This window comes from Rhinolophus hipposideros (genome assembly GCF_964194185.1).
Source record: "Rhinolophus hipposideros genome assembly, chromosome: 13".
In the NCBI taxonomy this organism is placed as follows: domain Eukaryota; kingdom Metazoa; phylum Chordata; class Mammalia; order Chiroptera; family Rhinolophidae; genus Rhinolophus; species Rhinolophus hipposideros.
In genome coordinates this window covers 66,834,780-66,860,846 of record NC_138059.1, presented here as the reverse complement: position 1 = coordinate 66,860,846, position 26,067 = coordinate 66,834,780, and the positions used below count along the sequence as shown (strand labels likewise).

General features: G+C 36.6%; 1 protein-coding gene across 50 annotated transcripts in view; it reads left to right on the top strand.

Annotated features, from left to right (window-relative positions):
• The window catches only part of STAU2 (staufen double-stranded RNA binding protein 2), a 229,465-nt gene that overhangs the window by 87,021 nt on the left and 116,377 nt on the right, over positions 1 to 26,067 (top strand). For all 50 annotated transcript variants that reach the window (XM_081070396.1, XM_081070412.1, XM_081070394.1 and 47 more), the window contains 2 exons: positions 3,663 to 3,794; positions 6,938 to 6,998. In XM_081070396.1, the coding sequence (XP_080926522.1) occupies positions 3,663 to 3,794; positions 6,938 to 6,998 (193 nt within the window). The remainder of the gene's footprint in view (positions 1 to 3,662; positions 3,795 to 6,937; positions 6,999 to 26,067) is intronic.

Sequence of the window (26,067 nt, the reverse complement as noted above, 5' to 3'; positions counted from 1 at the left end):
TTCAGAAGAAAAATCAATGCATGTTTCAAAAACATTGGACAGATCTAAACTATAAGATTTGCAATAGTTACTAGAATTCTGTAATGAATATATTTTCAATGTTTCAAGTACTACAAGAACTATGTCATCTAGTTAATCTTGACTAAAATTCTGTTAAGAGTGCAATTTTCTTTGTCATATAACTTGCACGTTGGGTTTATATTTAAGTTCTTTCCTCCCACTGTGTTGTATACTCCTATTTCCTTAAAAGTAGTTGGTTCATTGAAGCTTGAACATAGTGATGAAAATAACACAAATAAAACTATAAATAATGTTGTAAGAATAAATGGCAAACAATACACAACTAGATACCAGATGGGAATCTCTATGTTCTGAGACAAGTGAAATAGCCAATATTATGATTTCACACAAGAGCCAAAAAAGAAAAATGGTAGAAGGATCATGCTTTAGATATGGAAACTGGATTTAGTTGTACCATGCAATCATTTATTCTTACTACCCAGTATATGGTCACTGTGAAATTTTATTAAAGTGGCATGAAACTTTTGAAGCTAATTTTTTTAAAAAAACAAAGCACAGTGACATCTGGTAAAATAATCTAAAGTTTCAGATATAGATTGCCTGTTCAACTCTTGCTAATTTTCAACTCGCCTTAAAAAAATTGATTTGTAGGAATCTACTATCCTCAAATGTGAGCCTTTTGCAGTGATTTGGCATTTTAAACATGTTCTCTTGTGTCGTGACTCCTGCTTTTTTCTCTTTTTTTAATGATGCTTTTTGAGGAACAAAAGTCATAAGTTTAATGCAGTCAAATTTATCTGTTTTTTCTCTTATGTTAACTTTATAATAAATCTAGACATCCAGAAGCATAAGTGCCCCCACCTTGTTCTTCCTCAGAAGGATATTGGCTGCTCTTAACACTTGGCATTTCCATGTAAATGTTGGAATCAGCTTGTGAAGTATTATAAAAAGATGTATGGGATTTTGATGGGAATGCCACGATCATGTATTGACCTATTGAATTTATAGGTCAATTTGGAGAAAATTGACATCATTATAATATTGACTCTTCAATACACGATCATGGCATATCTCTATTAGGTTTATCTTAATTTTTCTCAATAATGCTTAGTTTTCTGTGTAAAGGTCTTCAACATCATAGGCATTTGATTTTCATTTAATATAGATGGTATCTTTTAATATTTTTCACTTTCTGCGTGATTGTTGATAGAATATACAAATGCAGTTGGCTTTTGTATACTACATTTTATATAGAAAACTTATACTCTCGTAAATTCTTAAAATTTATTTGTAAGATTTTGGATTTCTTATGTAAAATAATAAGGTTGTATTTACACTTCTAATTCTTGTACCTTTTCTTTTTCTTGCCTTATTGCTCTGTCCAGGATTTGTAGTAAAATGTTAAATACTAATAAAAACAGAGAATATCCTTGTCTTGTTTTTAATTTCAAAATTTCAACATTATGTATAATGTTTGCTGAGGTTTGTTTTAGGTTTTTGTAAAATGTCTTTTATCATATTAAGTAAGTTCCCTTCTTTCCCTGAGTCTTTCTTAGGCTAAGAGATTTTATTATGAATGGATGTTGACTTTTATCAAAAGCTTTTGCTCCGTTTATTACGATGACCATAAGGTTCGTCTCCTTAGCCCATTAAAATAGCGATTCTGTTGATTGATTTTGTTTGAATTTAGAATGTTAGATCAACTCTGCATTTCTGAAGTAAACCTAACTTCGTCGTGATTCTATTTTTTATATATTACTTTGTTCAATTTACTATTAATATGGTTTAACCTTTAGCATTTATGTTTAGGAGTGAAAGTGGTCTTAAATATCCTTATACTGTTCTGTTCTTGTTGGATTTTGGAATGAAAGTGATTCTTCACTGAATAATTGAGGACTGATTCCTCTTTTTCTAATCTTGGGTGAATTTTTGTAAGAGTAACATTATTTTTCTTTAAATATTGGGTAGAACTTGCTGGAGAAACACTCAGTTTTCTTTGTGAAAAAATTTTAAATTATGGTTTTAATTTCTTTAGTAGTAATAGGTCTGTACATTTACTGGTTTGCCAGTTTTAGCAATTATATTCTTTAGGAGTTTTTCCATTTTATCTAAATTTTCACCAAAATACTCAATATTCCTTATTATTTGTAATGCTACAGAAGCTATCATAATCTCCATTTTCATTCTTATTTGTGTCTTTTTTTTCCAATCAGTATTACTTTTAGTTTATCATTTTTTTATTCTTTTCAGGGAACTAACTTTTTGCCTTTTGAACCTCCCTATTGTATTTTGTTTTCTGTTTCCTTAATTTCTGCCCTTGTCTTTATTTTTCTGTTTTCTTTGGATTTAATTTGCTCTTAATAACTTCCTGAGATTGATGATTAGGTCATTTCTTTTCTGCCTTTCTCTAAGATTTTATGACTGTATATTTTCTTTTACACCTTCCTTTAGCTACATCCTTTAAGATTTGACATATTGTATTTCTGTTATTTATTTAAACAACTTTCGAATTTCCACTAGGATTTATTTCCTCTTTCCCCTTACATTAATTATTTAGATTACTTACTTAGATTATTTTAATTTCCAAGGAGGTGATTACCTTCTTTTCTACTTCTTCAATCACTCATTGAGACCAATGTATAAAAACATTGTATAAATCCTACTGTAAGTTGTGTATTTTCTCTTTCTCTTGTAATTTTATCCTTGTTTTGCTTTTAAATTTACTGTTTGTCTTTGTATTATCTCTTGGCATCTCTAAAAGAGCATACCCCACTCAGAAAATGTGTGTATGGATATAAGATGACTGATGTATATATATTTAAAGGCGTGCATATACATACGTACACGTGTGCATTACTTACTAAAGATAACTATGGAATAATTCTGATGATAAAAAGCTACTGTTTACTGAGCAATTATGATTAATAATATACTGTAGTTTACATACATTTTCTTATTTGATTTTCAAAGCAACACTATGAGGTCGTTGTGTTATCCTTCGTTTACTGATGAAAAAAACTCAAGGCTAGAGATGTTAAATAATTGGAATCAGTTCATATACTAGGAAGAAGCAGAGTTGAATTTTATACCCAAATCCGACTTGGAAGTCCTCGTTCCTAACTACAACCTTGTACTAAACCTTACCTATTAATTCTTTAGGAACTATTGAATATAAACCTTTGTAGACTTGGAAGCAATGCAAACATTATTTTAAATAGGATAAACATGACTTTCAGCCTTTTCAGTTTACTCATTTAAATAAAGAATATTAAATGTAGTGAGAAACAACAGAAACTGTGTTACAGTGTAAGTTTTATTTTTCTGCTTATGTAAATGATGTTTATTTAAAAAATCAAATAATATAGTAACATGTAAGGAAGTAAACATCTTCTAAGACTCTGTCATCCTGAGATAACCCCTGCTGACATTTTGAGGACCACGTTTCCATATTTTTGTCCATGTATGTATTCCTTTGTATAGCTGATGTTACATAAGTAGGTTCTTATCTTAACCGCTGCTTTTGTCATGGCCTGAACTTTGTATTTTTGAATGCTACAGAGCAGAACACATTACTTGATGGTGTGAAAGAGTTACTGTTTCCCAGAATAACTCTCATTAATTTCTTACTTTAATCTTATCAGGTCAAGGTAGGCAGTGAAGTTGCTACTGGAACAGGACCTAATAAAAAGATAGCCAAAAAAAATGCCGCGGAAGCAATGCTGTTACAACTTGGTTATAAAGCATCTACCAGTCTTCAGGACCAGCTTGACAAGGTGAGAATTAAGTTTACATGTACGTGTCCTCTTTTGTCAGAATAGCAGAGTGATGAACAAATTCTGGTCCCGTGTTCCTCAACTCTAAGTAATAGCTTAATTGGTGTTCCAGTAACATCAAGTTTTACCTTTTCTAAGGTAGTACCCTATCCTTATGTCTTTGAAGATAGATTCTCCAGGTACAAATTAACATCTGTTTTATGGGGTCAAGGTGAAATATTAATGATAATGATAATCTTCCCATGAACAAATATTACAATTTTGTGCTGTGGTTGTCCATATTTTATATAATACCAATGTAATAATATTTAGCTTATTGATTGGTGAGTTTGGCATGTCGGCACAGTCTTAATTTGTGCTTTTTAAGAACAGAGGTTGCTAGCTTTTATTTCTGAAATACAGCTGAAAACACTGAAAATAAAGAGCCTGAGTTATCCCTTTAGGGCAGGAACTATATTGGACAGGCACTCTATAAACTAATTTTTCTATTTACTTTAAATTTAAAGGTAAACTCAGAGGGTGTTTATTTTCTGCCAAGACTTGTGTTCATGGTTCCCTGTTTCTTCTGTAGCAGTAATGACATCATTCACACCTGCCTCTGTTGCAAGAGAAGATAACTTGGCAAGAACTGGCTTAATTTCATTTAGTATTAAATTATCATTTTAACTATGTACATGTAGAAGTCATTTTCATGAAATGTTTTATATATATGAAAATTCATAAGGCAGGCTTAATAATGATTTCTATCAAAAACAGTATGCTTTTTTTCCATGCCATTTTCTGTTCAGATATATTTTTCAGTTTCTGCAGGAACACATTTCTGAAGTTTAGAGTAGAAAGAAAATCATTTATTAAAAAACATTTCGATCTGTTTTTCTTTTTAAGGCAACTATGAATATGTAGGCAATTATTTTGAGTGATTAAAAAAATTATTTGTCTGTGTGGTATCGCTAGAGATTTGAATTCTGTTTTTCTAACCTGGGTAGTCAATGCTTTTTCTTCCTTTAAAAGTATTTGTAACATGACACCTAACATGTGTTCGTTTCTATAGTTCTCATATTGTGTATATGTTGTTTTAACTTAACACATTTATATTGACTTAAAACTGGTGAGTGATTTATAAAAATATGTCAAAATAAATCTCATAGACATTTATTTGTAAGTTAAGTGAAAACAAAACAGAACCAAAAAGCAGCATTAATGTCATTAATTTAAAAAGCATTTTTTTGCATACCCACTGTGTTATTTAGTCAGGGTTCTCCAACGAAACAGAGCCAACAGGCTGTGTGTATGTAAATGTATGTACATACATGTGCACACACATATATGCATGTTTTTATGCACACACACATAGGTACACATACATACATTCATACAAAGATATACGTCACACACAGAGATTTACTTTAAGGAATTGGCCCATGCGCTTATGGAGGCTTGGCTGGTACGAAATCTGATGGGGAGGCCGATAAGCTGTAGACTCAGGAAGGAGTTACAGTTCGCGTCCAAAAGCATCTGCTGGAGGTTTCCCTCTTCTTCCAGGGAAGGTCAGCCTTTTATTCCGGTACACCTTCAACTAATTAAGCCTACCCACATTACGGAGAGCAATCTGCTTTACTCAAAGTTCAATTATTTAAATGTAAATCCTCCCCAAAACACACTCACAGAAACACCCAGGATAATTTTTGACCAAATGTGTGGGCACTATAGCCCAGACACATTGACACACAAAATCAACCATTACTCTCCCTAAATGCCGAGGGCGACTGAAGATGACCACGTGACTGAAACGTGGTCCCTGCACGCAGGAACTGACTGTGGGTGAGGAGTTTTAATCATACAACAAAAATTGTAGTAGCCTGGGACCTAGAGGACATGAAGATGAATCTGGAAAGTCAGGAATAGCTGAGACCACAGTTTGTATGCGAAATAAAGAGCTTGAGGAATGATTCATTTAAGATTTGAACATGAAATGACATAATCTGGTTCACATTCTTCAAAAGACAGCCCTATAAGTAGGGTAGTGAATGGGTTTGAGCAGGAAGAGCCTGCAGGCCGGGAAGCCAGTGGGGAGGCTGGCAGAACTGTTCAGGTGGAAGATCCAAGGGTCTGGACTCAGGCAGGTGGTAGACAGGAGAGGGAGCCACGCCAGAGACACGTCTGAAGTGCAAGTGCGAAGAGTTCAGTCGCAGACAGGATGCCTGGGGGATCCAGGAAGGAGGAAGGGAAAGCATAGCGGCAAAAAGGAGGAGCAGAGAATGACTTGAGGACGGAGGTGGCAGCCATGTGCTGCAGAGACCCAATAGGAGAAGGTCTCCATACACTGATTTGTCAGTCAGATGTTGGGTGAATGTGGCAAAAGCAATTTTAAAAACACGCAAAGGCAGTATTTAAAAAGTTTTTCCTTTTAAGAATAAGCAAGATATGTACATGGTTAAAAGGATTCAAGTAACACAAAAACAGTGGGGGGGAAAAAGGTTAGTCGCACATGTTAAAAAAATGTTAGTCTGAGACCCTTAGACTCCTCGTCTCTCTTCCAAAAGGGCATCTCTCACATGAATTAATATTTGTACAGCTTTTAGAATAGTGTCTGAAATACAGTGACTATTCTTTGAGGATTTGATAAATAACAATAAAATAAATATCCTCACAGAGACATTCTGTGTGTATACACTAATACATGTATGTGTTATTAGCGATATTTGGTGATCGTTGTCACAGAACTGTACCAGAACATAGTCATGTCTCTATTGCTAATTTAACCTCAGGAGTGATAAAGAAGCTCTTTTCATCACTTTAGCACCTACGATAATTGTTTACTGTTTGAAAAAGAATCGTCTACTTTTTAACCACCTAGATAGAGCCCGTGTGTATGTAATACGTAGACTGAATGTAGGGCTGAAATTGTAAATTTAAGTGAACAGATAAAAGCACGAGACAGAAACAGATTCCAGTGTAGAAAGGGCTAGATAATACTGTTCAAGTTAGTTACTTGTGTCCATGGTCCTGGGGTCAGAGATGCATGGAATAAGCAGAATAACAATGTAAGGGACCGCTGACTTGGCTTAATTCATTCGTTAACAGTTTTTCTTTTTGAATAAGTCTGTTTCTCTGGATTTCAATAATTGATTTAATCTTTTCAGACAGGGGAAAACAAAGGATGGAGTGGTCCGAAGGCTGGGTTTCCTGAACCGACAAATAACAGTAAGTGTTTACTTTCATGTTAACAGTGCTTGGTGTTCACCAGTGGTTCAGTGACTAGCTCCCTGGGTATTTACTGGGTCTGTCTGGGCTCTAGCCGCCATGTTTAATGTTGCGGGAGATACAAGGAAGTCGTGGTGTTGCTTTCCTGGAACTGATAGAAGACACGGGCGTTCCTGTCCTTGATGTGGTTAAGCCACTGCAGACGGGGTACCATTTAATTCACATAGGGAGGACATTCTTTTTTTTTTTTTGTGAGTTGTTTTTATTGCAACATTATTATAGTACAAAAGAATCAAAAAAGCAAAAGCAAATGCCTACACGCTCATTACACTCTAAAATAAACTGTTTTCATCGTTCTATTTCCTCTCAGGTAAGCACAACATTTTAATTATAATTTGTTCACATTAAAAATTGCTCAGTTTCATTCATGAAAACAGATTAAGTTCACACATGGTCTTTAAATAAAGCATTGTAAAATCCACTGTATGATCCTTGTTCAAAATACAGATTATAAGCATTCAAAAGCTTTCTTGTTCTTTTGATAGAACGATCTGAGAGCTGTGCTTTCTATGGTTTTTCAGGACGGAGGCTCATTATTTAATAAACATGGATGTACAATCATTTTATGCCCTTTCAGGGAAGAGTTAGCTGTTCTCCTGTTAGATTTCTGTGAAGACTTCTTCATGTCAACCACATCAAATAATATTCATGACTTCTATCTAGTGCTATTATGAAGATAAATTAGGACTTTAATGAATTGCCAGCTTTTATTCCTTAAAGAGCAATTGGTGAAACTATTTAACATTCAGAATGTTCCTCCGTCTTACTTGAATGCAAAGAATGGTGCTCCAAAGCCTCTCTGCATGGTAACTTACATCAGTGTTCTAAGTCAACTACAAACAGCATCTCTGTCGAGATGTTCTTCATGCCTTGTACGTTCCCGGGTCCTTAATCTCCCATGGAAAGTAGCTATGGATGATAGATTTCGTCTGTAATACAGATGAAAGCTTGTACTGTGTTGTTTTCATTTAACATTGCAAAAAGCATTTTTCATGTTGTGCTGAATCATTAGAATTTTAAAGTATTTCTAAAGTCACTAATAGAAATATCAGGACGGTAAGAATAAAATTGCGCACAATTGCATTTTAATTATAGTATTATCAGATGATTAAAAATCCACTTCAGTTTATTTCTTTTTTCAAAGGTGTATGATCAGGCTGTCATGCATTGGAAGCGTAGACATTTTTCTTTAACTTCCTTCCACCTCTCCTGAAAAGCATCTATTTTCACTGAAGTGACCATTTTACTATAAATCAGTAAAACAAAACAGCCAGCCCGTGAAGACCCTATTGAAGTGAAGTCCTTTGTGGAGTCAGATCTATCTTATTTCTAGTCCTGTTTCTCTTCCTCATAACCCCTGGACGCCGAATAAGCTTAAATATGTAAATTTTCATAATTTATTCTTTGATACTAGCAGCTCATCTCTTGATGTATAATAAAACGAGTAACAAACTCTTATCAAAGCATGCTTATGAGGACTGAATTTTTGGATCATCAAAACTAGCCTGTTAAAAAGAATATTTCAGTGAGGTAATGGTATTCATGAGTTACTTTCCGGGAGTAATTTAAATAATAGGACCCCGAGTTTTTGGTGTGTGTGTGTGTATGATGAATATGATAGTCTTAGCATGTACCCAAAAGAAAAAATGGAATTAGTTCAGGATTCTCAGAGTTTGTGTTGAATTCCTTTGATGTTTGAATATATACTTGTAGGCTTATAATTACTTGGTAAGAAACCGTAAGAAGCATTACATTGATTTCATTTTTATGTAAAGTACTTATTTAGCATAGTATCTGTTTTCTAGTAGGCACATAATGAGTGTTGATTTCCTTCCCTGCCTTCTCCCTCCCCTTATTTAATAAACGTTATATAATTCTGGGTAGGCTTGCCAAAATTTCTGTTCTTATACTTTTTATCTGTCGGATGTTTTTTGCATCTACATGGTGATCAAAGAATATATACTTTATACTTGAATAGTTAACTTTTGGCACTAGACATTTTTTCTAAATTGTCAATATTTTTCAAAGAATATAAACATTATTTACTTGAATATGGAAGTCACTTATTAACTTCACAGTTTTAACATGAAATCACATTATAAATAATCTGCAAACTCCATCATTAAACAGTGATACGTTGGCTCTTGGCTTTATATGTTTGTTGATTTTTAACTTGCTAAAGGATTTTGGAACTCTTTTGCAATACAGAGGCTGGTGAGTTTCAGTGATCAGAAATGCATACCAATGCACAAAATATTTGCAATATTTGCTTTAGCTAAAATCTTAGAAGTGATAAAGCTGTTTGAAGCCACCTTAAAACTTAGCCAAACTGTAAACACTTTAGGACTTCCGGTGGCCTACAGTAGTTCACACTGAGAATTTGAAAGGGGAATGGATGATCCCTCACCCCTTCCCAGCTGTGATGGGTGAGAAAGCTGACCCAAGGGTTGTTCCTGTGAATACTGAGTGGTCCCTGCCACGGAGGATGCGAGCAGCTCTGAAAAGGGCTACTTCTCTCTAGTGGGGCCACGAGTCCCCTGGAGCCGGCTCAGAGCTACTTATTATCTTAGGAAAAAGAGGGTCTCTTCGTAGGAATTGATCACTCAAGTGATGAATCCTTACCTAAAAATTAATGTAAATCCATATAGTAACATTTAGTTTAAATTCTCTTCTACTTAATCAGTTCCTTAAGTTTGAAATTTTGCCCTAAGTGGTTTCTGTCCTGGGAAGAATACCTGTGTTTGTGTTTTGCAGGCAAAGGTTAGACAGAGCAGGGATCTCTCAGGATGGCACATGTGGGGGAAGATAGGAATTTGAGATTGCCAGTGCTGGCTGCCTCAGTGACATATTGTCTGACCTTGAGCAACTCATTATCCATCTTATTATTCAATGTGCCCTGTCAAGAGTTATGCATACCAACTTATAACATTGAGGATCTTTAATTATGTAACCTTTGTAAAATGATTAACCTTCCTTAAATAACATCTGAAAAGGTAACATGTTACTTGATAAAAAACAGAATGTCGTCATAAAGAGGTTCTTCTTCATTGTTTTCTTTGTTACAACTCTACATTACTTCACAAATTGCAGTTAATAAGATCAAATTTTTAGCCAACCATTATTTGGATAAAAAATGAAATTAACTTGGAACTATAGTGTACAAAAAAAGCTAAAAGAAAGGAATGTAGAATTGAAAGGGGAAAGAAGACAATTTTAACCTGGCATAGCTAGTCTTTAACTGAACGTAAACACACAAAATAAGTCAGTGTACATGTGCATTTAATTTTTGAAGTGGAAGATATTATTGTTTTTTTCGTGGAAGATATATTTTTTAAAGATTACAGTCATAAGAAACTGCTAACAATTACAACTAAAAAATAGTTTAAATGGTTTTGCAAGTGATTGTGATTATATAGTCTGCTTCTTGGCTTGATTGCCTGCAGATTTAAAATATGGACTTAATTTTTGCACGCTTCTCAGGCTTTCTTCATTGGCCTGAATTGCTGCAGAAGGTAGACTATTCTAAGTGTGTTTTTATCCTTTGAATCACTGTCATAGTCGTGTTGAAGGGCAAGAGCACATAACTCTGTAAAGTGAGGTTTGTGTTAAATTTAGCATGGGGCAATTTTATGCTTGGCATACACATAAAAAGCGAGATTTTTACAGATGAATGACTAACAACATTTTTTTTTAAAGATCATGCATTTTAAGGATCTACTGACGGCTCTTGGAAAACTTCGTAAAATATTTAGATACAGTTCAGTTGGTATCTTTTTTCTTTCTTTTTTTTTTTTTTGTATTCACATTCCATGTTGCTTATTAATACAGAGTTTTACTTAAAGGTGAACTCCAGCGTAATTCAAAATTGGACTAAGCTCAAAGGTATTCATTGGTATGTGCCGTATCCACCCACTAAAAGATTATTTGGAGGCATTTTTCACATAAATATTTTTCCGTTAACCTTTTAAAAAGTTTTATTTAGCCCCTGTGAAATATGCTGACTCTCCTAGGTTCATTAGAGATGACCCAAGACAAATACTTTGGGGATGGGATAGAGTTCTTACTGACCTTTTCAGTATTGTAGTTGACTTACCAAAATTTTTGTCACTTTCATGTCATATCTACATATTATTAAACTCACTGCATCCTGAAAACAGGAGACTAAACCTTCCCAGTGACATGACATTAGGTAGATCATATGCTTGTTTCCCAGATGCTGTGTACTGTGTGTAGAACCTCTGCATTTTTAGTTCTTTTTTTTGATGTGAGGCTTGTACTTTTAAGACCATAGATTAATAGATTCTATAAGTGTTTGGGAGAGTTCTCTCCACGATTTCCTTTTGGGGCTCCCACAACAGAAACCACTTTGCAATGAGACAATTAAATAAGTTGGAGCCAGTGGCTTTGAATATAAAGCTGAGCGATCCAACTGAATTATTCATTTAGAGATAAATACTGTGTTGGAAGTCTAAGCGTGTAAGATGACTTGTAGCAATCCATTTCAAAGGGACTGGTGGGCTACTTGTGCCCATGCAGCCCACTCCCTGCAGCACTGAAGGTCTTTGAACAGAGCCTGGTGCCGGAAGGAGAGGGCTGCTTATCTGGGGCGGTTGGGGCAACAGGGCATACACATGACCACAGCTGTTGCTTTGCCCTGTGGAAGCTGCAAGTGGAAAACCATGGCATTCCTCCCCTGAGCCAAGGGAGAAAGATCCAGGAGTTCCAGTAAGATCCTCTCCCCCTTTCACATTGGTTGCTGTTTGGACTGCTCAGTGGGGAGAAGCTTTAGCCCTTCTTATTCCTTTGGTCAGGATCAAAGGGTTCTCTTTCCTTTTCTTTTTTCTTTTTTAAATATTTTATTGGGGAAGGGGAACAGTGTGTTTTCCCAGGACCCATCAGCTCCAAGACAAGTCGTTGTCCTTCAATCTAGTTGCAGGGGGCGCAGCCCACCATCCCGTGCAGGAGTTGAACCGGCAACCTTGTTGTTGAGAGCTCGCGCTCTAACCACCTGAGCCATTCGGCCGCCCCAGGGTTCCCTTTTCTTGCCCATTGTATCTAGGAAGGTGAGAGAAAGCAGGAAGCTTGCTTCTGTTTTAGTCGGACGAGTTGAGTTTGTAGTTAAAGGCTCATTCATTTAAGAAAAGAAATCTGAAACTAGAAAGCTAAGTCTTTAATCAGATTAACACAGATAGCATATTTTTCTGAAATATTCTCAGGAAAGATTGAATTAATTTAAATTTTCATGATTTTAAAAACTTGCTTGACTCATATTTTTACCCCCAAAAGATTTCAGATACATGTTTTATACATGTTTTTTTTTAAAAAGGAAATAATATGAGCAATTTAAGGATACATTTATTGATCTCAGTGTGAGAGTGTTTTTTTAAGCGTAAGAGCAAAGGATGAAATCAAAGAAAAAGAGATGGATTTAGGTCCATAAAAACTAAAAACGAATTCAGGGACCAACATAACAAAATAAAAAGGCAAATGGCAAACAGGAAGCATAAATTGCAGCATATATAGCAACTGGTTAAGTGTACACAAAGGACATACACAGGTTAATTTTTTAAAAAAGTAAATGTCCCAATAGAAAAATGACCAAAGGACTTAAGGAGATATTAAAAAAGAACAGACAGTAAGTAATGAAAACTTGTCCAGCAATCAGAAAAGTGCAAATTAAACATAAATGCTATGTAATTTCTGATCTGTAAAAATTTGTGAGGATTTAAAAACTATGATTCTGATTGTTGGGGAAACAGGCAGTGATATACCTCTGGGGGGACTGGGAGTTTGCTCTCCTCCGGCAGCAGCAAAAATATAAAATAAAGCGTAGGCCCGTTTTTCTAGAGCTTAACTAAAAGATTTGGGAAAATAGAAGGGCACATTTTTTTTTGTTAATAGACATATACTGGTTTATAATCAGGAAAAAAAAGTGTATTTAAAAAACAGATACACAAACCTTGGCTGGAATGGCACAATCTGGTTGTTTTTAAACAGACATTATATATTAAATACTTCGGGGGCAGTTATCTATAAACTAGAGTACACCTGGGAAACTTTTATGACTTTTTCTTTTTAAACAAGAAGAGAAATGTGAAGTTTTCTAAAGTCTGAATGAAATTTCAGTTTCTAAAGTTCGTTCTGGAAGTCTGACATGTGTGCTCTTCTCAGAACTCTGTGGGGATCGAAAAGGGTTCAAAACTAGTATTTTCTAAACTGGAACAGAGCATGGCAGTGACGTGGATGAAAGTCTCCCAGAGATTGAAAGTTGAAGTGTTAAGAAGTACTTCATTGATTTTTCTTTTTCAAAGAAACTACAATAAGCTTGAGGAGAAAATAAGGGTAATTCTCATAATTATTCATCAGCTTGTCCAAAAAAACGGAGATCTGTAATTCCAGTATAGCGTATTAGAGTTTGCCAAGAAATGTTAAACTTGTTACCATTTTTAAGGAAAACATATAGGTAATACTTGATACATCATGTATTTAACACATGTAAGCTGTGAAGCACGATAAAAATAAGCACTCCTGAACCCATCACTCAATTTAAATACTATATAATTACCAATACTGACTCACCTGTGACCTCCTCCTTCCTAACCCTTGGCCGCCATGCCGCCCTCCAACAGAGGTAACCGCTCTCCCTGACTTTTATACATTGTCACCCACCCCTTGTTTCTTATACTTTTATCAAACAAGTATGAGTCCTTAGCAGTATTTGTTATGTTTCATTTTGGTTTTTTATTGTTTTATACATCAGAAAAATGGCATATACTGTGTGTCTTCTGGAACTCCCCCCACCCACTTAACATTGTAATTAAGATTATTTTGCTACATACTCGTATAGTAGTTCATCCATTATGTGACTATTGTATAATCGATTTATGTATTCTCCTATTGATAACACATTTGGGATATCTTCAGGATGTTGTTACTACAAATATAGTACTTTGAACATTTTGAACATGTCTCCTGGTGTACATGCCCAAGAGTTGCTGGGAGTGGAATTTATGAATTATAGGGTATGTGCAAGTTTAGATTTACAAGAGATACTACTAGTTGGTTTGTAGTGGGAGAGCTGGAGAGCCCTTCAGAGTATCTAGTGCTCTGTACTGCTAGAAGTAGAAAATATTTAAATCACTGTTGTTCCATTGATCTCATTTTCGATGATAAATTTAGTTGAAGTTTAGTTCAACTTCCATTATATCATTAATCTTTTTCTTTTCTATTTTTACTTAGTTTTTTTGATGGATAAAAATAAAAAATGCAAAAAAAATGAAAAATTTTCCCCCACTTTTGTCCCTGTTAGGACACTTTCCATCCTGTCTCCCAAGCAAGTAACTTAAGGCTGGTTAGTTTCTTTTGTACTATTCCAGTGTGTGTGTGTGTGTGTGTGTGTGTGTACTAGCAAATGCAGATTATATTTATTATTTTATCCCCTAGCATTCCAGACACACAGTTCTACAGTTTTCTTTCTCTCTTAACTATATGTCCTGAAGATCCTTCTACGTTAATAAGTATAGAAGTTTATTATCGTTTAACCACTTTCCAACTGGTGGGCATTTCGATTGTTTACAGTATTTTTCTATTATAACTAGTCCTACTGTGTAAAGCCTCACACATACATCCTTTTACATGTGTGCTAGTATATTTGTCGGATAGATTCCTCCAAAGGGAACACTAAGTCAAAGAATGTGTGCACTTATACTTTTGGTAGATGTTGCCAGATTCTGCTCAGTGGAGACTTACCAGTCGCCTTTGTACCAGCAGCATAGGTGAGACTGCCTGTTGCCCCCCAGCTTGTACCACAGCGTGTGCTATCTGACTTCCGGGTCTGTGCCAGTCGGATGACTGCAGTACGGTAGTCAGTGTATTCACCCTATATGGCATTCAGTCAGCTGTGAATGAGGTTGAGTAGTTTTTACACACTTATGAGCCATTTCTATACATTTTATGTCAATGATATAATATATGAGTTGCTCATTTTCAAATTAGGTAGTTGGTCTTTTATTCTTATTTGACAAGACTGTGTATGTGTATGTGCTTTATAATACTACTGGATATTTTTCTTGTTCTCTTTGTTTATGATGGAACTTTCTTCTAAAGTTTGGTTTTCTTTTTAAGGTATTTGAATGGTCTTTTCTTTTATAGTCCTTTGTTAGCATTTGTAATCTTAATAATGCCTTCCCCACTCTGAGATTATAAAAAAATTCTTTTAAGTTATCTTCCAGAACTTTTATAGTTTTATTTTTTTGTCTTCAAATCTGTGATCCATCTAGTACTTACAGTGAAAGTATGGATCCAATTTTAATCCCCACCACATTGAGACTTGACTGTTATCAGATACTAAGATTCTGTATGTGTTCGGTTTTATTCTGAACTTTCTGTTCTGTTCATCTGATTATTCATGCACCAGCTTTAATCATTGCGTCTTTCTTGAGTTTTAACATAAATACACTTAAAGTTCTGTTTGTTTAAAATCACTGTGAATGAAGAAGTGCTTGGTCTGTGATCTTTCTGCCTATACTACATGGAGTATAAGTAATTGAAAAAATGAAAAATCCCTTTGACAAGGGAAGTAAGAGCAAGGGTAGTCAAAGCATCCACTAAAAGAAGCAACTGGTGGTTGGAAGCAGTGGCAACAGACTCCCTACAACTTCTGGGTATAATGGATGTAGCATTTGTTCTTAATTGATTCAGAAAGTGTTTATGGGCTGCCTTTATTATTTTTGGTATTATTGGTGATTTCAATGAAGTTTTTTAAGTTGAAACTGCTTCTTGAAAAGCCAGTTAATCTGTGAGATAAAAATCATGGTTAACTACCACCTCCTCCCTAAAAAAAGGAGGGAAAACTTTAAAAAGATGGAACAACTGTCTTTTGGAAAAAAAAAAATCAATCGTTTTTTATTTAAAAAATAAATCATATAACATGGTACCTGACATTGTCCGTGCTCAATATTTGAACAAATTAAAAAAAAAACAAAACACAAAAAGTAGTGTGTTCACTTTCCCCCACTGTTTTGGCGATCTTATTTGTCATCTAGACCCATGGTTCTCAGCTTGGTATTGCTGGACTCGATGGAATAATAGGTGTCATTGTTGTATTTCAACAATCTAATAGAAATGATGCATTCATTCTTAGTAGATGTCTTTGCTTTGGTTAGAATTATATCTGAATTCATATCTCAAGCTGTTCTGAATCTCAGATTGGCAATCTTTGGTGAAAGAAACAGGAAGTTGACTTATCGCTGCTACGTAAGTGAGGTCTGTCTGAAAGACAGATCCTCAAAACATGAAGTGCGTAGAAGAAAAACAAGACATGAAGTCCTCAATGTGAAAAGTTGGAGAATGTCCAACCTCTCCTTTTATAAACAGGAATACTGAGGCTTGGGTGATTGTACACCTTGCCAGAGGACATCGAGTTAGTTAGGGGTATTGAAGACCTGAACTCGTTCGTGTCTTCTGCCTCCAGGGTCTGCATTTGCCACTAGACAACATATTTATTTCTAATAAGTATATCACTTTGCTGATAATTAAGACAAAAATGAATAATGTTTTTAAAAAGAAATTCCATTAAAATTAAGTACATAGTTTCTGGAAAGAATGTTTTCTATATCGTGTACCAGAATCATTTTTAAAAAATGTTTCATAACATGGAAACTGTTCAAACTATTGTTTCAGATACCAGTTTAATATTTGGGTGGATCATGTAAAAACAGTAAAATGGCTGAGAAAGCATGTGAAATGTTTGTTTTAACAATGGAAAAACCATCTGTATTACATGATTTTTCTTAAGATGTAAAAAAAAACTTTAGTAATAGTTCATTTTTAAAAACACTCAACAGGCTTTTTGGGTGATGTTATTCAACTCTATTGTTTTATTCCAAGCTTTCTGGTTTGTGTTAAGATGATTCACAGAAGGTTAGAGCTGAAAGAGCTTTTCAAGTTCCTCTTGTCTAATTCGTTTTACAGATGAGGAAAGCAGGCTTAAGAGGCTCTATGCTGCTGCAACTCGAACTGAGATAGCCAGGCTTCAGTCTAGAACTCGGGCTATTGTTCTTTTCTTTGTTACATTTTGTGCTAATACAAAATGTCAGGCTTTAAAAAAAAACTGCTATGTTTAAGAAAAGATTTCCTTTTTTTAGAGAAGTTTTAGATTTATAACACAATTGAGAGGGAGCTCCAAGACTTCCCTTCTCTCCCCTGTTCCTTCCCGTCCCCTAGATGCACAGCTTTTCCCATGGTCAGCGTCGCTCACCCACGTGGTATATTTTTTAAAAAGGATGACTCTACACTGACACGTCCTAATCACTCAAAGTCCGTAGTTTACCTCAGGGTTCCCTCTTGGTGTTGTACATGTAATAGGTTCAGACAAATGTATAATGACATACCCATCATGACTATATTGTATAGAATATTTTCACTGCCCTAAAAATCCTCTGGGCTCTGCCTGTTCATCTCTCCCACCCTCCCCTCACCCTTGACAACCACGGGTCTTTTTATTGTCTCTGTAGTTTTGCCTTTCCCAGACTATTATGTAGTTGGAATTGTAGATGTGTAGCCTTTTATGATTGGCTTCTTTCACATAGTCATATGCATTTAAAGTCCCTCGACGTCTTTTCATGGCTTGAGAGCTCTTTTTTTTTTTTTAGCACCGAATAATTTTTCATTGTCTGAATGTGTCAAGAGTAGAAGTCCTGGCTCCCAGTGTGGTCTCCACTGACACCCCGGGGTGGGGTAAAATCGCAGCGCCCCGCCCGTTCTTCAACACTGCCACAGCGGGGATGCTGGGAACCTCTTTACAGGTGCCTGAGGGCCCAGGGCCCCCTCTTGGCCTTTGGCGGCATGGTAAGAGTGGGACAACAGTTCTTTCTGTGTGTTTGGCTAAACCAAAGTGGTTTTTGTCTAAGTTTTCTGTCTCACTAGACCGCCCCTTTCCTGGTCCTAAAAATTAAATTTGTTATTTTTATTAATGCAAGACGTTTTTTAAAGTCATTTAAGTACTTAATATTTATATGGTCCCAATCAGTTCATCTTTATTCATAATATTATGGAATCGTTCGTAACCTTCTGAGTAATATGTAGACTACTTCGTAATAAGTTGTTATGTCAGAATTTATATCACATGAGAAGAATTAAAGGAGTGTCATGTGGGTTCTTTCATCCTAAAGTATGCTTTCCTGTTGTGTAAACCTAATACTTGAAGTTCCTTTCTCACAACAAGTAAAATTATGAAACTGGCCAAGCACATTGTTTTTACATCCCTTTCACAGAGTAGTTTCACATGAGAATTTTTTAATAAAAACAGTAACTTCTTCCATCTCCATCTTTTCTGTTACCATGCTCCTCGAGGGAGACTGGCTCCTTGAGCCTAGAACATACGTCTGAGATGAAAAGAGGAAATACCTCATATTAAGCTCCGTAACTTGACAGTTCCTCTTCTCTGCTACGGTGGTAGAATATTTCAAGAATCCATACGCAAAGAACTCACATGTATAGATGCAAAGAATGTATGTTTGTTTGTTTCACTGATTAAACGGTAGATACGTGTGGTGACTCCAAAGCCGGGTGCCTGGTTTCAGCCCCAAGCTTGCCGCTGATTGGCTGCAACTTTGAGCAAGTGCCTCACGGCTTTCAGCTGTAAACTGGGGTACTCATAATCTCAACGTCCTAGGATTTTGTGAGGATTACTGAGCTACCGCATGTGAAGCCTGCTATCTAGTTAGGACTGTATGAGTTTGAGCTGTAATTATCACTGTTGGGGGAGCTCAGGGTGCTGGCAGAAGAAGAGTGGAGTGCAGTGTTGGGGCAGCTGTGTTAGACATTTCGGGATCTCTTCCTTCCTGTTGAGATGCTGGTCATTTGTGTCATATGGCAGGCCTCTTTATAATCCAGTTTTTGGTCTTTCTTAGGGAAATGGTCACTAATGGGTGTTTTCTGTGAAGAAAGATAACTAGTAAGAATGACCTTTATTTTTACCAGCATTTTGGTCCCATTTAAATAAACTAATATTTAAATATGACTCATTATCTTCACAAGCTGCTCTCACACTTCAATTTCACTGCCAACAGTTTTGTCTTACTCAGTGGAAATATTCACAGTTCTGTCTTTATTGAAAATGTTGAGCTTTGAAAGTACTTTTCTACCCAGGCCAACTAAGTGAGACAGTTTTTTATTATTGAGATGCCTGGTGTGAATTTATTCACCATTCCTAGGTTCTTATCCTTTGTCATTATGTACTTCTTATTATTCGCTTTTAAAGTAAAAATAATTCAACTTTTGATTTGAAAACTCTTGACTAGCCCCTTTCTTTACACTGTACTAAGCAAGTGTTTGTGTAGTAGAACAAGCTTTCCGAAGGCATGTCCCAGTTCATTTAAAAAAAAAAAGCACAAAAAAAGATAAGAAATTTGCTGTTAGTATTTTTCATTTTTTAAAGAAAATGTGTCATTTACCATTTTTTCCCCCTCCTTCGGACTGCATAGCTGTGACACAGTCACGGCACCGTCTCTTTCAGCCGTGCCAGGTGCCATCATGGCTTCCTGCCAGGCCTCTGCCCTGAGGTGCTGCCTTTTGGGGGTCAGGCCTGGACTGAGTACCTCGCCCTCTGAGAACTGTGCTCACCAGAAGACTTGGATATATTGCCAAAAAGATTCTTGTCAGTAATTTTATTCATAAGCGTTCACCAAATTAATAACTCTTCACATACATCATGTTAAATGTAGCAAAAAAAAAAGACCAGTAAAATGCACAAATTAACAAAATCAAAGCTTTCATCCAACTCTAGGGCAAGATCAAGGTTAATTTTCACCAGTGATTTAAGTTACGCTTTTTGAGCACGTTGAACTACATCCTTTTGGTCATTCGTTCAATAAGGACTCTTTCTTAAATGTAGCTGTTTCTTTTTTAATCCAGAACAGTTTTAATCTCGTGTATGAGATGACCAAATTTTCACTACTTAAGAAAACTTTACCTTCCAAGGTGATTCTGCAACTAACCTTAAAAAGAAACTTCTAACAAGTATTGACCTGTTTTGATTTCTTTTCATTGTATTGCTTTCAGCCAGCATTTTCCTTTTTTAGTTTAATTTTCAGAAGAGTTTCTTTCAAATTTGCATTGTCGATTTTTGTCTCCATTTAAATAATGTGTATTTGCCTTAAAAATTGGGCAAAACAAGGGACCCACGGGCAGCAGCTGAAAGACCAAGTTGATAATGAGCTGTGTGGGAAAGGAGAGGTGGAGTCCCATAAAAGTACCCCTGCTCCATTGCATCTCAACAACAGGGCAAGTGGAAAGGGGAGATTTCTAAGATCCAATCACCCTAGCAGCTAGAGGTCATGGAGAGGATGGATTGTGTATTCCTCTCCTCCAGAAGGATGACGTGGTGATCCAATGGGTTCCTTCTTGGGTCGCATATGCTGTCACCTAATAAATGGCTTCAGTTTCCCTGGGAAAGAAAGAGTCCCAGCAATGAGACCCATGCTGCCTTCGTCCCTTGCTCTCAGGTAACTGAAAGTCAAGCAGCCGGAGCCTGGGGTACAGGAACTGCCTGTTAGGCAGAGGCAGTGGTCTGAGCTGCAGACCTCAAGGAGAAGGTACTGCCATTGCAGCCCCACTTTTCCTCAGCGCCATCTACAACTAGTGCCACCATCTTCCCACCTCGATGTCTCAGCACTGCCTGTTCCAGGGCCTCTGTACCGAGGGTGAGGCCCAGAACAGCATAATGGTGCTTTCATGTAATTGGGGTTTGTAACTTCTTAAGGTTATAAAAATGGTACAGAGAAGTTGCGTATTATCTATCACTCAGCTTCTTGCAATGGTGACATCTGACGTAATTATAGTTTATTATCAAAACCAGGAAATTGACACTGGTACAATAGAGTGAACTCGATGACAGACCTTCCTTGGGTTTCATGAATTTTCATACAATTAAAATTTTAAATTACTATGAGACAGATAAATCCTGCTGTTGCTGCTCAGATTTCCTGTTCTAGACCTCAGCGCATCTTCCAGTTTTTAAGAATTTTTGAAATTCCGTATACTTTTTGAAGCACCTAAAATAAAGTTTATTGAAGATTAGAATGACGACAAGAGATTTTTTTGCCAGCATGAGGTCACACAAGGAAATTAGTGAGTAGCAAATGCTAGAAGAGGTGGACTTCACATTTACCAACAGGGAAACCAGCCACGTGATGTATTTCTGCCTGGTTGCCTCCAGAAACTTCGGACAAGAGAAGGCTGACCAAAACAAAAACTCAACCAAGAATCCATTTTGCTCGGAGCACCCAAGTATTAATAACTTGTCAGCTAACCACTTCTACATTGGCAGGCACACGTTTCAAAAAACAACAACAAAAAACTGGCGGGTGTGTTACGAGAATTATGCCAGTCAGGAAGCAGGACTCTGTCTTCTGAGATAGCGCTAAACAAAATACTCTGTCTAATCGAAGGAGAAACACAATTCTGAGGCATCCACTTTCAAGACATACAAGTAATTGACTTTCATATTAAGTCTTGACAAATCATCCGTGATGGTGTGTATGTAGGAGCAAGTCTTCCCACGTGTGCTAAATCTCTGTCCGGAGAACCCACACCATTCTGCTCTTTCATTTACAAAGTATTTTACCTCTGTGTGGGTTATAATTCTTTGTTATGAAAAAAATCACCGTGGCAGAAGTAGGTCTGAGTGTTATTGGATGATGGTGTATTTATAAACAGACTATGTACTCCATCATTATTGTGGCAAAAATCCAAGCTGGTTTATGGAAACCTACAGTAAGATTTTTCTTTCAAAGTATTGATGTAAAAAGTGCCAAATTCATTTTACTAGGTAGTAGCTATATACTCATTCCATGGAGTTACAGAGAGGTCTTTCCTTCTAGACGAGCATTAACATATGGCTGAGTGTAGTGACATTGTCTTTCTTACTACATTGGCTTGCCCTGTAGTTCTGACACCATTTACTACTCATCAGCATTTATGTTCTTCAGCCTCTTTGTAAGTCATGCCATTCGTGAACATTAAAAGGCGAGGTCCTGCTGAGTCTGCTTACCTTTTAAGAGACCTCAGTTCAAAATGTCCTCTACAGCTCTCCTGCTTAGAGCTGAAGCTCCAGGAAGATGCTCGGGAGGCTTTGTGTGTCAGAGCGTTCACGTACGCATCGGACAGAAGCACAGACCTAATGGGAAAAGCATATAAAATGGGCACCATAACCTGGCATTCCTCATTTTGTAAGATGTCACAGCCCCGGGCAGTTTTGGGCTTTAAAAATCCTGCGTGAACATCATATGTTTTAAAGAGATTTTGGTGAGGCCATCTCTAGAACAACCATGATGACCTAGATAACCCTGGAGCCACCTGGGCAAACCCCAGGCATGGAGTTCGCTTCCGAGATTGAACCTTGGTGCTTGGAGCTGGCTGGACATTGCTTTTAATTTTCTACTTGTTCTTTCGGGAGACAATGGTTAATGCTATGGTTAAGTATCCAGGTTCTAGAGACAGACTACCTGCAGTCAAATTCTAGTATCACTACTTACTATTCATATGACCGTGGCTGGCTTTGATGACTTCTGCATGGTTCGGCCTTTTCACCTCTAATGTAAAGACATAAGAATCCCCGTTTCATATGCTTTTGGTGGAGATTTAAGTGAGTGACTGCCTGTCAGGTGCTAGCCCATTGCCAGTGTTGTATGTGCCGTGTAGCCGTGTACAGTGCTCGCAAGCAGACAGTACCAAGATGGGAGTATTAAAACCAAAATCAGGGACAAAAGCTAGATGATGGAAGAGTGGGTTCAGGACATCTTCAGATGGAGGGTGAATGTACTAAGGAACAAGCTTGAATCAGGGCGTTCCTTCAAAGTCCATGAGCAAAACTGAGGTCAGAGCCAACGGGAAAGTAGCACAGACCTAAGGTGGTCTCATGGAAAAAAGTTTATCCTGTGCAGTAATCAAACACATGGAGATTCATATGACAGTGCAATATTATAGAGGGGCAGTAATAACTTAGGATGACTAAAACCTGTTTCGACAATTGTGGGAAAACAGGTTTAGTCACATACTGCTCATAGACATACAAATTGGTATAGTTTTTTTCAGGGGACCTAATTTACAAAATAAGCTAAAAGTCATTAACCATGCATACCCTAAATTACTCTCTGATTGGACTTTTAGATCTTTACCCGACTGAAAGGCAACTTAAATGTAAAACAGGAAGAGCCTAAATGAATTGAGACCATGCGTGCACTCTCTTACCAATATTCAAGTTGAAAATCATTCAGCAGTTGACCGATAAATCCACATGTGTCTTTGTACTCTCTCAATCACTGTTGTATTAATTGAGCTCTGTAGAAAGGAATCTTCTTTATTCATAAAGGAAAGGCAACTCAGGCTTTACTATAGAATAAGGGAGCCTGAACCCTGCATGAGTTCTTGTGCTGTGATGTAATGCCTTCCTTTGGTGTTGAGAGAACATGTTTGTTGCTTTATAATATTGCTATTGGCAAGCCCATTACTGCTGTATAATAATAATACTGAAGTAATGCTGTTTCTTGATTTCTTAAAATGAGTGTAGAATTTAGTCATAACATGTAAGTTATTCTTTAAATAAGAATTGCGTATGGTATTTATGCAGCTAGTAAAAAATCAGAAATCAATAATAACATGATATTTCACTTATCACATTGGCAAATATTTTTGTAACTTTCTTGAGATATAATTGAAGTATAATAAACTGTAGCTAATGTGTACATTTGGATAAGTTTTGGCATATGAACTGCATTTCTGACACCAAATGTATGGAGATAAACCCCCGCCCCCACCCAAACCAACCAGTCCTCCAACTTTCCATATGCCAAGCGGGTGTCCTACAGTTCAGTTCAATTCTGACACTACCAGAAGACTGCCCCGTGGCAGATGGCAGTGACAAGTCTCACATTGCCACCTGTACTCTGACCAACCAGCTATAAATTCAGGGCATCCTTACAATTCTCTCAGGTATGATAATTTGCTAGAATGGCTCCCAGAACTCAGGAAGATACTTAACTTGCTCTCACTCGTTGTTATTAAGCATATAAAATGAACAGGAGATGAAAAGGTAAACAGGGTGGGTTCTAGAAAGATCAGGAACACAGATGCTTCTGTCCCTGTGGAATGGGAATGCACGAATCCTGGCACGTGGATGTGTTGGAAACTCAGAAGCTCAGCAACCCCATCACTTAGGGTATTTTATGGAGGCCCCATTACATAGGCATGCTTGATTCAGTCGTTGGCCTTTGGGATTTAACTCAAATCTCCAGTGGCTGTCACCTCCCCAGAGTTCAGGGGGTGGGGCTGAAAGTACCTTTTTTCCTATTTTGGTTTGGATATTATTATTTAAAAGCCTTTACCACTTATCTACAGTAACAGCAGTGGCAAAGGCTTTTTAATAAGATCCAATACCAAAAAAATAGAGGAAAAGGCACTTTCATATGTTAACATGGGAATGAGACATTGGTACAACATTTTTGGAGTTGTCAGAAACCCTAAAATGCATATTCTTTGGACTAGCAATTCTGCTTCTAATTTAAGGAAATAAATTTTCGTGTGAACAAGCATTTAATTACAAAAATATTCATCACTGTGTTTATAATTGCACAAAATTGGAGACAGATTAGATGCCCAGCAGTTTAGCATTGTTTAAGGAAGCGATTCATGTAATGAAATATTATCATTTTAAAACTAGTACTAGAAGTATATTGTTTTGTAAACACAACAGGCTCATAGGGAATTCCTATGTCCTAACTTAATTATTTCAAGGTAGCAAAAAAGTTTCATACAAAAAAAAAAAAAAGACTAAAATCCTGTCTTCAAAGCAAAATGTGAAGTAGTTTGCTCTGGCTAGTGAGATTTATCTGTATTTTTTTGTAATGCATATGTTTTCATAAAAAAATTTTTTTTGAAACTTCCTCCTGATTATAAAATTATAAGTCAATCCATAAAATAGGATTGATATATACTAGTTTAAGCTATAGAAACTACTTTAAAAGACCAGCAGCTCTTTTATATTTTAATGTCATCAGGATAAAGTCCCCTGCAGTTTGACCCCTGCCTACCTCCACCTTCACCTTTGCACTTACCGACTCCCTCCCCATGCTCCAGTGGTAAGGAACTGCCTGAGGTTTCCTGGAATACACTCTGCTGGTCCCTGCTGTTTCTCATGCTGGCATATGCCTTCAGTTCTCTTCTTTCCTGGCTGAATTCTCCACATCCCTTGAAATTTGCTGTCAGTATTATCTCCAAGAACAGGTCCAGAGAGCTCCTTTCCTGAGCTCTCTGGAACCGTCTCTACTGAGGCACCAACCACACTATGTTGTCCCTTTTCATTTTCATCTCCCGATAGACTGCATGACTTCAGGTCAGGACAGTGCCTGGAACCTAGTAGTAGGACTCTGTGTGTGTGTGTGTGTGTGTGTGTGTGTGCGTGCGTGCGTGTGTGCGCGCGCGCGCGTGTTTTAATTTGCATATTTCTCAGATTTATTGATCATGGAATCCTTTGGGGACTGTGTTATACAACACATTTTGGAAAATGGAGACTCGGGGGTTAGCAGCAATGAAACCTGCTAGTGATTGTTACAGTTGCCCAGACAAGAAACATTGAGGTGTTGCCCACTTCAGATCGAAAGATACACACACACACACACACACAGAAAGTAAAGGCATGGACAAGGCTATTTTATGCAAATGGAATTAAAAGAAAAAAAGCTGGGATAGCAATACTTATATCAGACAAAATAGACTTTCAAACAAAGGCTAGAACAAGGGACAAAGAAGGACATTTCATAATGAAAAACAGATCAATCCAAAAAGATGTCTTGTAAACATCTACACATCCAAGATAGGAGCACCTAAATGTATAAAGCAAATATTGATGGACATAAAGGGAGAAATTGACAGTAATAAAATAATAGTAGAGACTTTAGCACCTATTGACATCAATGGACAGATCTTCCAGACAGAAAATTAATAAGGAAAC